Below are 14,275 nucleotides of genomic sequence, written 5' to 3'. Positions count from 1 at the left end.
AAAAAAAAAAAAAAAAAAGAAATAAGCAATTTTGTGAGCAATACAAAGTCTTGGCAAGTTTGCCCTCATCTTAACATCTTCCGGATTCATCTGTAATAACACTGGTAGTCAAGCCAGGTGCTGGTGGCTCACGCCTGTAATCCTAGCTACTCACTCAGGAGGCTAAGATCTGAGGCTCATGGTTCAAAAGCCAGCTTGGGCTGTGCACTGGTGGCTCATGCCTGTAATCCTAGCTACTTGGGAGACTGAGATCTGAGGATTGCAATTCAAAGCCAGCCCAGGCAGGAAAGTGTGTGTAACTCTTATCTCCAATAAGCTATTCAGAAACCCGGAAGTGGCGCTGTGGCTCTAGTGGTAGAGCACTCACCTTGAGCTCAAGAGCTGAGGGACAGCACCTAGGCCCAGAGTTCAAGCCCCACAACCCCCCCCCCAAAAAAAAAGAAAAGCCAGCCTGGGCAGGAAAGTTCATGAAACTCTTTTGTTTTTTGTTTTTGGGGTATTTTTTGGGTCCAGTCGTGGGGCCTGAACTCTGGGCCTGGGCACTGTCCCTCAGCTCTTCAGCTCAAGGTTAGCGCTCTACCACTTGAGCCACAGTGCCACTTCCGGCTTTTTTCTTTTTGCTTATGTGGTGCTGAGGAATCGAACCCAGGGCCCCAGGCATGCAAGGCAAGTGCTCTACCACTGAGCCAATTTCCCAGCCCCTCGTGAAACTCTTATCTCTAATTAACCACCAGAAAACCAGAAGTGGAGCTGTGGCTCAAAGTGGTAGAGCACTAGCCTTGAGCAAAAGAGCTGCGGAATAGCACCCAGGCCCTGAGTTCAAGCCCCAGAACCAACCAAAAAAAAAAGAAAAGAAAGTAGTAGTCAAGTTTCAGGGTATGGTTTACCAAAGTGCTTTTAAGTTTCCTTGTACCTCTGTGCAATGTCTTAAGACTTTGCAAACACTGTTTATAAATGAGAACAATGTCTGCAAAGAAATAACCATGGCATTGTGTTCTGCATAGGCAGAAGGCCATCTAGTGGTGCTCACAAGTCTCTGGTTTACTTGAACCTGTAAGGATGTTATTTTCCTAAGATGCTGATTTCACTTTAAACTGATGATTTTTACCTTGGGTCATACTACTATATTTTTCTACATTATAACCAACATTATACTCCTGGCCCATATCACCTCCCTAGATGACAGGAGGGAAACATAGGGGCAGGGGAGAGATGTTGACCACAGGAAAGGTGGGGCTTGTGCTGTTGGCATAATCAGGTTGAGATCATCTGCTCTTCTGATTAAAGCTCTGGTTTGCACGGTGGCAAGGCTCAAATGACAGGCACACTAGCTCATCCCCTGCTTAGGTACTGAGCTCTGAGGATCCCTGTGTACTCATGCAGAAAACACCATGCAAATTTCTTAGCATGGCTGCTCTTTCTGTTGGGCAGGGTCAGAAGTAAAATTGGAAGAAATTGTCACAAACAGCCAAAATGCTACTACAACAGGTGGGCAGAAAGAAAGTCTTCTCTGGCTGAAGATAAGAACATCCTTCTTCTTCTTAGAATTTCTTTCTAGTATCTTTTTCTTGCCTTAGACAATGCATGCCTTATTTCTCCCATTTAAATTAAAATAAAACAAAAGACAATAACACACACTGTAAAACCTATTTGAGAGTAAATAAAGTAGAACATTCAGTGTCTGATACTTGGCTTTTGTTGATGATCAGCCATGAAATATATGCACGAGCTCCAAGAAGAAATCTCTTCATGTTCTTTAAAGAAGCTTCTGGGAGTGAGGGGTAGGGGAAAGCTCTTGGAGTGTGTGTGGGGGTGGGAGGGGTTGAGGAGACAAACTCATTTTAGAAGTAAGCTACCTTGACTAATGAGTAGAAATAGAGAATGTTAGCTAGCTCATACCTGAAATCCTAGCTAGTCTGGAGGCTGAGATCTGTGGATCCAGTTCAAAGTCAACCAGCCAGGGCAGGAAAGTCCATGAGACTCTTACCTTTAATTAGCCAGAAAAAAATGGAAGTGGATCTGTGGCTCAAGTGGTAGAGCTCCAGCCTTGAGTGACAGTGCCTAGGCCTGAGTTCAAAAGCCAATACTGGCATGCGCACACATGCACACACAGCATGTTAATGTCTTGAAGAACTTACTACAAACTTTACATTCTGCAATACTGATCTTTATGGCAGGGTAAGGACTGAGAATTAGTTGAAGAATGACCTCCAGTGGCCAGGAGTGGGACTATTCTGAATTGCAACCCATGGAAACCAGTTCTTTAGAATATGCAAATTCTCTCACTTCAAGCCAATCCCCTCAACTCTCAGTGGAAGCTCTAATGCTGTCTCTGATTGGTCAATGAACAATCACCCGGCCCCTACTTCACAAATACTCCAAGATACTTGTGGCCACAGTAAAAGATTTGAAGGAGGCAAAAAATAAGAGAAACCAGAGAAGAAAGGCTAGGAAGAAGCCCTAGAAAGTCAGAGAGAAAAGAGGTCAGCACCTTGGTTTGGGCACTCACCTTGGTAACATGTTAGCTTGGGTCCTCAAGGGGGAGGAATTCCTCTCAAAGAGGAGTGCCTTCCATCCCAGCATGACTGGGATTTCTTCCAGGAGCTTGGCTTTAGAATACTCCCTGTATTCCACCACACTGAAGAGGGAAATAAAAGCCTTTCAAAACAAAGATTTAGACTTCAGAGGTTCCAAAGCTTTTTTTTTCCCCCCCAGAGCTGAGCCAAAGCTTTTATGTGAGTAACTGAGATGTCTTAGCAAAAGAGAGGGCAGACAGTACTTGTTCCTTTGCAAACAGGTCAGCATGTTCCACATCAAAGTGCCAAACTGTAAGGTTGTTGGCTCTTCCAGCTTCCGGCTGCAGACTTTTTCCTTTGCTTCTGTAAGTAGTCATCCAGCAAACAGTGGCCAGGGCTCTGTGCTAAGCACTTAGCTTACATAATGAGGCCGCTCCAACCCCTCCGACACCTGTTTCTCCCCCACCCCACCTTCATTTGCTAAGGTTAATTGGCTTCACAGGGCCTTGATGACTTGAATTCTGACCCAACCAGGATACCTAGTTGGTGAGGTAGAGCAATATCGTCAGAGAATCAGATGCCATGATACTTGGTGCTTAGTAGGGTATTAATAAATACCCACTGAACTAATGCTGGTGGAAGAATTGTATGTTCCCAGAACTTTTTGAAGGTTCAGAATTGATATAGAAATAGAGATAGTGGCTGCTTGCAATCATTAGATATAGTAGAGCACATTTTATTTTTTATTTTTTTGTCAGTTGTGGGGCCTGAACTGTGGGCCTGGGCACTATCCCTCAGCTCTTCAGCTTAAGAGCACTAGCTAGTGCTCTACCACGTAAGCCATAGCGCCACTTCCAGCTTTTTCTGTTTATGTGGTGCTGAGGAATTGAACCCAGGGCCTCATGCATGCAAGGCAAGCACTCTACCACTGAGCCACCTTCCCAACCTCTAAAGCACATAGTGTGTGTGTGTGTGTGTGTGTGTGTGTTTCAAAGAGGAAATCTCTCAAAAGCAACTTTTAATTTTGTAGGAGCCAAGAGTGATCAGCAGTTAACCAGCCAATTCAGCTGAGGGTCTCAAATGTTAAGCTGTGTGTGTGGTTTGTGTTGTGTTCAAGGGAGAGCAGTTCCAAGGTGATAACTTGAGCCAACTCTTTGTGCTGTGGTGGTCTCTTAGAGCCTTTCATTCTCATCTTAGTAACTTAAAAAATGTTTTGTTGTTGTTGTTGTTGTTGCCAGTACTGGAGCTTGAACTTGGAGCCTGAGTAGTTAAAAGTTAACAGTAGTTAACTTTTTTTTTCTCAAGCCTGGCACTCTACCACTTGAGTCACAACTCTACTCCTAGCTTTTTGGTGAATTGGAGATAAGAATCTAACAGACTTTTCTGCTGGGGCTGGCTGTGAACCATGAGCATCAGATCCAAGCCTCCTGAGTGGTGAGGATTACAGGGGTGAACTACAAGCTGCCTGGTTACAACATTGCAATTAGAGGAAAGAGTCAAGTTCCCTTTATGCCTCACGGAGAAATATAGTTGATAATCTAAGGATGTGTTCCCAGGGAAAAGAGGTCAGCATGAACAGCAATTCCCCACAAACCAGAGTGCGTCAGACTCATGTTTTGATGACAGGTATATAATTTGTTCACTGATTTGCAGTAGTCAAAAGCAATGCAGAGAGGATCTGGGAAGGTGGACCAGTAGACCTGTCTCAACCTGATTTATAGAGGTGGGGGGAAAGGCTCAGAAAGATTTCTTTGCTCATAGCTGATGCTTTACTATCTGAGCCATGCCTCCAGCCCACCCTTTATACTGGTTAGAGTTTCATAGACTTTTCTGCCCAGGCTGGCGCTGAACCTTGATATTCAGGTTTCAACCTGAGTAGATAGAATTATAGCGCAAGCCACCAGCACCCAGCCAAATTTGTTTTCTTATAAAGATCTCCCTTTAACAATTCACAGCAGAGGGGCTGGGAAGGTGGCTCAGTGGTAGAGTGCTTGACTTGCATGCATGAGGTCCTGGGTTCGATTCCTCAGTACCACATAAGCAGAAAAGGCCGGAAGTGGCGCTGTGGCTTAAGTAGTAGAACGCTAGCCTTGAGCTGAAGAGCTGAGGGACAGCGCCCAGGCCCAGAGTTCAAGGCCCATGACTGACAAAATAAGTAAATAAATGCCTTTAATGTACATTGTTCGTTGTAAATCCTAGGAGGTTAGTAAGTATAATTGGCATTTTATTAAGATTATTTTTAGTTATTAATGTAGCTTTCTTTTAAAAAATCTGTTATCTATCTTTGGCAGAGCTGGGGTTTGAACTTAGAGCATTATACTTGCTAGGCAGGTGTTCTACTACTTGAGCCATGATCCAAGCCCTTTTTTTGCTCTAGCTAACTTCAGACCACAGTCCTACTAACTAAGGCCTTCATAGGTAGTACGAAAATCATGTGCTAACTGTACCAGGCTTGCTACCTGTCTTACAATGTTTCTCTTGCCTCTCTTGGGCTGAGAACCAGCAATGTCCAGGAGTGTGTTCTTTGCTTGTCTATGATTTGTCCAGAGATTTCCTTTGTATCAATCTTACCAACTGAATCATAGACTGGAAAAAGGAAAGGGAGAGGATTTCCAACCCCGTGTGTGTGTGTGTGTGTGTGTGTGTGTGTGTGTGTGTGTGTGTGTGTGCCTAGGTTTTGCTTTAGTTATTTTTCAGATAGTGTCTCATCTTCCTACCTAGGCCAGCCTTGACCATAATCCTCCTATTTATACCTCCTGCAGAGCTGGGATTACAGGTACTACCCTGTCTAGTATTTTACTTGAGGTGGGATCTCGCTCACTTTTTGCCCTGCTTGGCTTTGAACCACAATCCTCCTGATCTGTCTCTCAAACAGCTGGGATTACAGGAGTGAGCCCTCATTCCTGGCTAGCCCAACCTTTTGCAGGTGAAGATCCTGAGGCTTAGGGACATGACTCTCTAGCAAAGGTAGATTTCTCTTCAAGGCTATGTAAACCCAAGATCTTCTGGTCCCCTGGCCCTGTGCTCATTCTTTCCACCAGAAAATCTCCACACTGTTTGCTGATCTTCCCTTTCAAACCTGTACCACAGGCTTGACTTGCTTTGCCTCAACTTGACTTCCTGAGTATATGTTAGAGAGAACATGCTTAGAGGCCTAGAAGTCTCTCCTTACCGTGTGACCTTCTCACCTGTGGGAGCTCAGTCCTTTCTTCTAGTGCACTTAGGGTCAAGAGTCAACGTCCCTTTGCTGTCTCAAGGAGAAAAACAGTTGACATCGAAGGATTGTGTTCGCAGAGAAAAGGGGTCAGATTGCAGCATAGATCAGCCAGCATGTTGCCCCTCAGAATCCCAGATGATGCTTCTTACAAACACACAGGGAGAGGCCACAGCCCTGGAGTCTTCAGCTGAAACAGCAAACCCTTGCCTTGCTCTTGGCTACTGCAAATCAGTGAACAAATGCTACGCCTGTCATCAAAGCAGGCGTTTGACTCATTGACATAGCTGCAGAGCAATCTCCCATAAGCCAGGACGTGAGGACGCTGGCATCACATATAGCTTCACTGCACCATGCACAGCCCAGCCCCCAGCCCTGCTCACCCCTCATGTGGCGGTCATCTGACCTTGGGCAACAGGACCAGGCCCAGACCTCACTGTTGAGGTTGACTCTGAGGCCCAGGTTTGTTGCTGCTAATTGATTAAAGGGGTTTGTGAAAAGCCATTGCTCAACCATGTGCCTTGTCTCCTGGCCCCTGGTGCCAAGCCCTTCTGCAGGTAACCAGTGTGTTCAGTGGAGGGGCAGGAGGCGTCCTGATGTTTGAGTGGAGGAGATGTGTTGGTGGTGATATTGGGGTGCTGGGGGAACTGCCTGCTGCTCCTGACTCTGTGTCGCTTTGCAGGGGGACCAGACGGCCTTGCACCGGGCCACAGTGGTGGGGAACACGGAGATCATCGCGGCCCTGGTGCAGGAAGGCTGTGCCCTGGACAGACAGGACAAGGTGAAACGGGACATATCAGCTGCTTGCTCCCTAGATCGAGAATTGGGGGGCTAGAGGGGACTCGGGGCACCCTTTTGGCTACTTTGGGGTACCCAAGATGCTATTCCTGTCTTACCTCTTACAAATCATGATGAAATCAGCCCAACTTTCTCTGAAGCCAGTTGAGGAGAGCCAAGTTGACTGTGATGAGAAGATTCACACCTTAAGTAATGTGCTTTCTTTTTTCTTTTTTTCTCAAACACAGTATGTGATGCATTCACACTCTGGCTATTGCTCCACTACCTGAGCTATGCCCCCAGCCCCAAGTAATGTGCTTTCTACCCTGTGTGTTTCTTAGGATGGGAATACAGCCCTGCATGAAGCCTCCTGGCATGGGTTCAGCCAGTCAGCCAAACTACTTGTTAAAGCTGGAGCCAATGTACTTGCCAGGAACAAGGTGAGGCTAGGCGGGTGCTAGAAGTGATCCCTTCCTGGGTGAGGATATGTGTGGGTCTCTCCACCTGTCTCTGTCTCTCAGTGAGCAGAGCAAGGGCTAGCGGGATGAGTGGAGCCTAGTAGGGCCTGTCCACCCACAAGGTCATTGGCAGAGGAGAGCAGAAGCAGCTCCTGGTTTAGGCCAGGATCTTGCTCAGCAACAGTGTAGACACTCCTGCCAGAAGCCTAAATCAAATTACTGTTTCCTCTGGGTGCCAGTGGCTCATGCCTGAAATCCTAGCTACTCAGGAGACTGAGATCCGAGGATCATGGTTTGAAGCCAGCCTGGGTAGGAAAGTCCATGAGACCTTTATCTCCAATTAACTACCCCCCAAACTGGAAGTGGAGCTGTGGCTCAAGTAGTAGAGTACTAGCCTTGAACAGAAAAAAAAAAAACCCAAAAAACAAAAAAACTCAGAGATAGCATCCAGGTCCTGAGTTCAAATCTCAGGACTGGCACACACAAAAATTATTTTCTGCATCCTCTGACACTATTGGGAGAGTATAGGAGCAAAGAAAACCTACCAGCAAAGAACTTTATATCACCAGTGGTAGCAAGAGTATGGTAGGCGGCCTCCGCAGAAGCGGCTGGGCTAGGCAGTAGGATGGGAACAAGCACCAGGCCAGCAAGCTGGCAAACAAATTTAAAAAACACCTTAAAAATGGTTCTGCTGGGCTTGGTGCCAGTGTTGGCCTCACCCTGTAAACCTTCTATTTGTTTCTGGCACCCCCCTTCCCCAGACAAATAGGTCTAGGTTTGCATCCAGTAGCTGTCCTCCTAGGAAAGAAAAGGAAAGAAAAGAGAAAAAGGCTACCACTGAAGCTCAGTGGTAGAGCGCTGTGTGGCATACGTGAAGCCCCGTGTTCAATCCCCAGCACCACACATACAAAGAGCAGTAAAATATGCTGGTAAAAAATTTACCTGCATGGAAGTGGCTCTGTGGCTCAAGCGGTAGAATACTAGCCTTGAGCTGAAGCGCTGAGGGACAGCGCCCAAGCCCAGAGTTCAGGCCCCATGACCGACCAAAAAAAAAAAAAATTTACCTGCAAGCCAGGCACCGGCAACTCACTCCTGTAATCCTAGCTACTCAGGAGGGTGAGCTATGAGGATTGTGGTTTGAATCAAGCCTAGACAAGCAAAAAAAAAAATCTGTGAAACACATTTTTGGGAGGGCCAATCATGGGGCTTGAACTCTTTGCCTGGGCACCACCCCTGACCTTTTCAGCTCAAGGCAAGCACTCTACCACTTGAGCGCAATACCACTTCCGGTTTTCTGGTAGTTAAGATTAGAGTCTCATGGACTTTCCAGTCCAGGCTGGCTTTGAACTGTGTTCCTCAGATCTCAGCCTCCTAAGTAGCTAGGATTACGGGTGTGAGCCACTGGCACCTGGCGCCTGTGAAAGTCTTATCTCCAATTTGCCACCAAAAAGCCGGAAGTGGAGCTGTGGCTCAAATGGTAGAGCACTAGCCTTCAGTGAAAAAGCTGAGGGTCAACACCCAGGCCCAGAATTCAAGATTCAGTATAAGCACCCATGCACACACGCGCGCACGCACACACATACACACACACACACACATACACACATACACACGGATGTTTATGACAACAATAAGGTATAAAACATATGAAGAGGAACTTAAAATTGTTATATGAGCATATCATAAATACAATATAAATAAAATAATAATTTTGAAGAGAACTCTCTTGAGTTGCAAAATAACAGTTCAGAGCAGTACAATTTCATAGTTACCTGTCAAAATGCTTAATATAGAATTGTATATATTTTAAATAAGCCTAGAAGTATGTCAGCAAAATATCGATAAGTGTTTATGAGAATTGAGGCTGATTGATTTTTGGTTTTGTTTCTACTTTTTGCCTTTGCCAAAGTTCCCAAACTGAACTGGTTATTTCTTTCACAAGCAGGAGAAGAAACATTTTATTTTGAAAATAAGAAAGCATTAGTCAAGTGCAGGGGGCTTACTCCTGTAATCCTAGCTACTCAGGAGTCTGGGATCTAAGGATCACAGTTCAGAGCAAAAAAAAAAAAAAAAAACAAGTCTGTGAGATTTCTTTGTTTCCAATTTATCAGCAAAATGCCAGAAGTGGAGCTTTGGCTCAGTGGTAGAGCACCAGCTTTGAGCCAAAAGGCCAAGCGAGAGCAGAAGACCTTAAGTTCACATACTCACACACACACACAAGCATAAGTACTTTTGGGATTAGGAACTAGTAGAGAGTAGTGGCAAGGGTTTGAAAGAGACTGAGAATTTCCCACAGTGCACTTGGATGGGTGGCATCGTGGGATGGTGTGTTGAAGCTGATATGCTAGAATGGGGGTGGTAAGCATCATGGTGATTGTGAACAGCATTTGGTCATTTCCCCTAAAACACACAGTCTGTGGACAGTTTCACATCACAGTAGGGGTTGACAGTGACTATCGCTAGCCTTTAGACACTCATTTCTATGGCAGATCTTCAATAGTAGAGTCAGGAGCCAGATGTAATATTAAGGAGCCTGTCAGAAAGAGTGTGCATCAATGCCAGAAAGACTTTGGGGCCTCACCTGCTGCCCACAAAAGCAGAACAGAATCTTCATAAAGAAGGACGTGCCTCAGTGATTCTCTTTTATTCCCTTGGTTTATTAGAGTGTGGGGAAGCAAGCCAGCCTTGTTCTCATAGCAACAGGGACAGAACAGTGGTCCTTCTTTTGGTCATCTCTTTTACTCTCATCTATCTCTCTTCCCTCTCCCACCATTTTTTGTGTCTCGGGACATTTTCTTCACGTCTCCCACCCTTTAGAATAGTCCTTCCCCGCCCTGCCTGCAGCCCTCTCACCCCTGCTACACCCAGATTAGAGTTGCTGCTTACTGTCATGTGTTCCTCAAGGTTCCTTCATAGAAGGAAAGAAGTAGCTATTCAAGGTACCATCACCAATGATGTCAGGCTCATTGCTTTCAGGCTGGTGGCTGCTCAGTACCTCTAGATGGTACATGATCAGAAACATGAATTGGTGAATATCACTTCCTTTTTTTGTTCTTGGTGGTGGTACTGGGGTTTGAATTCAGAGCTTTGTGCTTGTTAGGCAGGTACTGTACAGCTGAGCTATACCTTCAACCCTGTATTTTGCTGGTTATTTATTTATTTTTAGTCATATCACTTTGATTGGGATTAGAAAGATACGTAGATAATAGGTAAGAGGAACATAAAAATAGGGAACATGTTAGGGAATATTTTGAATACATCCTAGAGTCCAGTAGGCTCTTCCTTTTGTGTTTGGCGCACACATGCAGGTAAAAGACTTGTAGATCTCTGATGGATAAAGAGAATGAGTAGTTGTGGGCAAAATCCCACACACATGCATGCATTCAAGTGGAAAAAAACAAGCATACCTAATACATGCATGCACACAAACAAAAAAAAGCAAGCACATAAAGCACATGCATACACACGGAGAAACATGAGCCAGTCATTTTTGAGAAAGGGTCTTGTTTCTTGCCCGAACATGTTTCAGGCATGTTTCCACCTGTTTCAGGCTTCCTGTGGTGGTTAGGATGATAAGCATGTGCTGTCACATCCAGCCTTGGTCATATTTTTTTTTCCTGTCAGATTTTTGAGAAAGCATTTCCATGCATACAATTTACCATTTTATGCAAGAAAGCATATCATACTGTGACTCTGGGCCATTGTATACTACTGCATAATCACTACCACAGATAGAGAATGCTTCTACCTCCTAAAAATAAGTTCCTTTGCACACTTTGTTGGCAACCCTACAATCACATCCCCTCCTAAACCCAGGAGTTGAAGGTTAATGATAGCTGGAACTCCTGCACCTGTTCAGATTCCACATTCAATATCCTTGGCTCCAAACCCCCCTGCTGGATGCCCCCCCCCAGAGGCAGAATGTAAGTGTCCCCCCTCCCAGTAAGTACCAACCCCACTGCAAGGTGTATAAGTCTGTGCAGAAGTGTGCTGCTAACGTGTCTCCCCCTCTGTCTGCCTCTCTCAGGCAGGGAACACAGCCCTGCACCTGGCTTGCCAGAACAGCCACTCTCAGAGCACGCGTGTCCTCCTGCTGGGTGGTTCCCGCGCTGACCTCAAAAATAACGTAGGTGAACAGCTTCTCAAACCTTCTCTCAAGTCACCTTGGAAGATAACCCCTGCAGTGTACTTTCCTAAGAACATCTAGAAATTAAGATGTCAGAAGTATTTGGGGCCTATCCTTAAATTATGCACGTGTTGTGGGATTTTTTTTTGCTAATTTTCTAAGGAGTCGTTTAGAAGATGAGGAGAAGAATCGAAAGGATTGGAAATATTATCGCCATTTTTCTTCTAGCATATGACTGTCTAGAATAGTCTAGGGAATCTGTGAATGTCTTAGGCTCTGCCCATGTGAGTGCATATTGTCCCATCTATGTGGCATATATTCCCATGCGGGACTCTCATCTAGGTGATGGTGCCACACCGAGCAGGCAGGTCCTGCAAGGCTCCACAGCCAGCATCTTCCAATGGCAAGTCAGCTGATGACCGAGGTGTCCTTGCACTGAGCTGAGAATGCCTGCCTTGAATGCAACCTTGAATACAGCCTCCCTCCGCAGAGGCTTTTTCCGGTTTAAATCCCATGCCTTAGACACATTGACCAGAAAATGACTAGCTTCTCCAAAAGATCGTGGAAATCTCCTTGTTTGGAGCAGTTTTATCAAATTCATTCTAAGGCTAGGCACTGGTCGCTCATGCCTATAATCCTACCTATTCAGGAGGCTGAGATCTAAGGAGTGTGGTCTGAAGCCAGCTCGAGCAAGAAAGTCCATGAGACTCTTATCTACAATTAACCACCAAAAAGCTGGCAAGTAAAGCTATGGCTCAAATGGTAGAGCACCAGCCTTCAGCAAAAAAAGTTCAAGGACAGTACCCAGACCCTGAGTTCAAGCCCCAGTACTGGCACAACAAATTAAAAAGGAATATACAATAGTTTAGCAGCTTCTAAATGATTTTCTTTTCAGTTATGTCTTGTGACTGCTGACCGTGCTTTCTGTCCACAGGCAGGCGACACCTGTTTGCACGTTGCTGCGCGCTATAATCACTTGCCCATCATTCGGCTTCTCCTCAGTGCTTTCTGTTCTGTCCATGAAAAGAACCAGGTCAGTGCAGGTGTCTTCGCCATCCCCACGCTCCAGGTGTGCGGTGGATAGCAGCTGCCCGCCAGCCTGCATTGTGTCCCACTGGGCTGCAGTGTCCCTGCCTTCTCTGGGTCATTCCCATGCACATCTTTGCATGTGAATTTTGCACGGTTTCTTGGAGAGCCTAAGGGCAAGTTTTGTTAATGATGTGATTTTTTTTTAAATAAGGAAATCCACAGGGAGGAGTGTGGCTTTGTAAAGAAGCCAGGCAATTGGGAGTCTCTGGACTTCCTGTGTTATGTTCTCTGGGGTGCTCAAAGTTCAAGAACCAATTTGTGTTTCCAGCAGCTGGAGGCTCTCATTTCTGAGAAATTGGAGTCATAATCTGTGTCTGCTATTGAAATGAGGCTGAGATGAAATACAGTCAACCATGGAAACGTGCATGCTTGCCAGTAGCCATTTGGATAAAAGAAAGCAATTGTTAGGGTTTTAATTGATACCTAAATGATGTGTTGATTGCTTTTTATGACTTTGAGTGCATAACTCTGAAATTAAAAAAGATTTTGGTTTATATAAAATATACCATATAAGCCTCTGTTTATAACATTGATAACAAATATATACATATATACATATATACACATGCATATATATATAAATATTACAAGAATAATTGGGGGTTCATCATACTTGCTTGGTTTGCTTACTAGATTGGTATGCTCCCACTTGAGCTGTGCCTCCAGTTATGCTTTTTTTTTTGGTCGGTCGTGGGGCTTGAACTCTAAGCCTGGGTGCTGTCCCTGCGCTCTTCAGCTCAAGGCATGCTCTACTGCTTCAGCCACAGCGCCACTTCCAGTTTTTGAGTGGTTTATTGGAGATAAGAGTCTCACAGACTTTCCAGCCTGAGCTGGCTTTGAACCGTGATTTTCAGATCTCAGCTTCCTGAGTAGCTAGGATTACAGGCATGAGCCACCAGCACCCGACTCAGTTATGCTTTTTACTACTCATTTACAAGTGGAGCCTAGCAACCTTTTTTGTCCAGGCTAGCTTTAAACCACAAGTCCTTCAGATCTCAGCCTCCTGAGTAGCTAAAATTATAGGTGTAAGCCACTAGGGCCAGCTTTAGAGCAGTGAATTTTGACCCTGAATGCATATAAAAATCAACAGGGGAATTAAAAAAAATTCCTGGATCTCATCCCAGTGCAAAAGAGCCAGACTTTGGGCTTATGGTCTAAGCAATCGTGTTTTCTAAAAGCTCCCTGTCTGATGTGCAGCCATGATGAAAATCACTGACAAAATAGCCAAATATGGCTGAGTGTAGTGGCTCAAGATTAATTCTAGCTGCTTGGGAGGCAGTAATCAGAGAGGACCAAGGTTCCAAGCCAGGCTGGGCAAAGAAAGCTCAGAAGATACAGTCTTGATCAATGGACTGGGCACAGTGGTGCTGGACTATAATCCCATTGACAAAGGGAAGCACAGATGGGAAGATTGAGGTCCAGGCCAGCCTGGGTATAAAGTGAGATCCTATCTTGAAAATAACAAACACAGAAAGGGATTAGCAGAGAGGCTGAAGTGGCAGAGTACCAGCTTAGCAAGCATTGTGGCCTGAGTTCAAATCCCATTACTGTCAGAAAAGAAAGAAAGAAAAACACAGTCTCCCTAGTGATTCCAGCACACCTTGCTCTACTCCCCTACCTCCCCACCTCATGCTTCTCAGCCATGGCAGCAGCTCACAGTCATAGTCACCCCGGAGCCTTTAAAATCCCCATGCCCTGCTGGGCACCAGGGGCTCACACTTGTTAATTCTAACTACTCAGAAGGCTGAGACCTTGAAGATTGCATTTCAAAGACAGCCTAGGCAAAACACTCCAAGACACTCCATCTCCAATTAACTAGCAAAACGCTGGGCTGGGGGTCTGGCTCAAAGTGGTAGAACACTAGCCACACATGAGGCAAGCTGAATGAGTGTGAGGCCCCTGAGTTCAACTGCTGAAAAATAATTTTTTTTGGGCCCGGTCGTGGGGCCTGAACTCTTTGCCTGAGTGCTGTCCCTCAGCTCTTCAGCTCAAGGCTAGTATGAGCCACAGCACCACTTCTGGCTTTTTTCTTTTTGCTTATGTGGTGCTGAGGAATCGAACCCAGGGCCTCAGGCATGCAAGGTAAGCGCTCTAC

General features: G+C 45.5%; 1 protein-coding gene across 1 annotated transcript in view; it reads left to right on the top strand.

Annotated features, from left to right (window-relative positions):
• Ankrd6 (ankyrin repeat domain 6) overlaps positions 1-14,275 on the top strand; it is a 53,990-nt gene that overhangs the window by 22,470 nt on the left and 17,245 nt on the right. Inside the window, exons 3-6 of the mRNA XM_013016635.1 lie at positions 6,413-6,511; positions 6,849-6,947; positions 10,993-11,091; positions 12,026-12,160. Of these exons, the coding sequence (XP_012872089.1) occupies positions 6,413-6,511; positions 6,849-6,947; positions 10,993-11,091; positions 12,026-12,160 (432 nt within the window). The remainder of the gene's footprint in view (positions 1-6,412; positions 6,512-6,848; positions 6,948-10,992; positions 11,092-12,025; positions 12,161-14,275) is intronic.

The sequence above is a fragment of the Dipodomys ordii genome, unplaced genomic scaffold (assembly GCF_000151885.1).
Source record: "Dipodomys ordii isolate 6190 unplaced genomic scaffold, Dord_2.0 Scaffold32, whole genome shotgun sequence".
NCBI lineage: Eukaryota > Metazoa > Chordata > Mammalia > Rodentia > Heteromyidae > Dipodomys > Dipodomys ordii.
The sequence above is the reverse complement of the archived record's forward strand: the minus strand, read 5'-3'. Positions and strand labels throughout refer to the sequence as shown.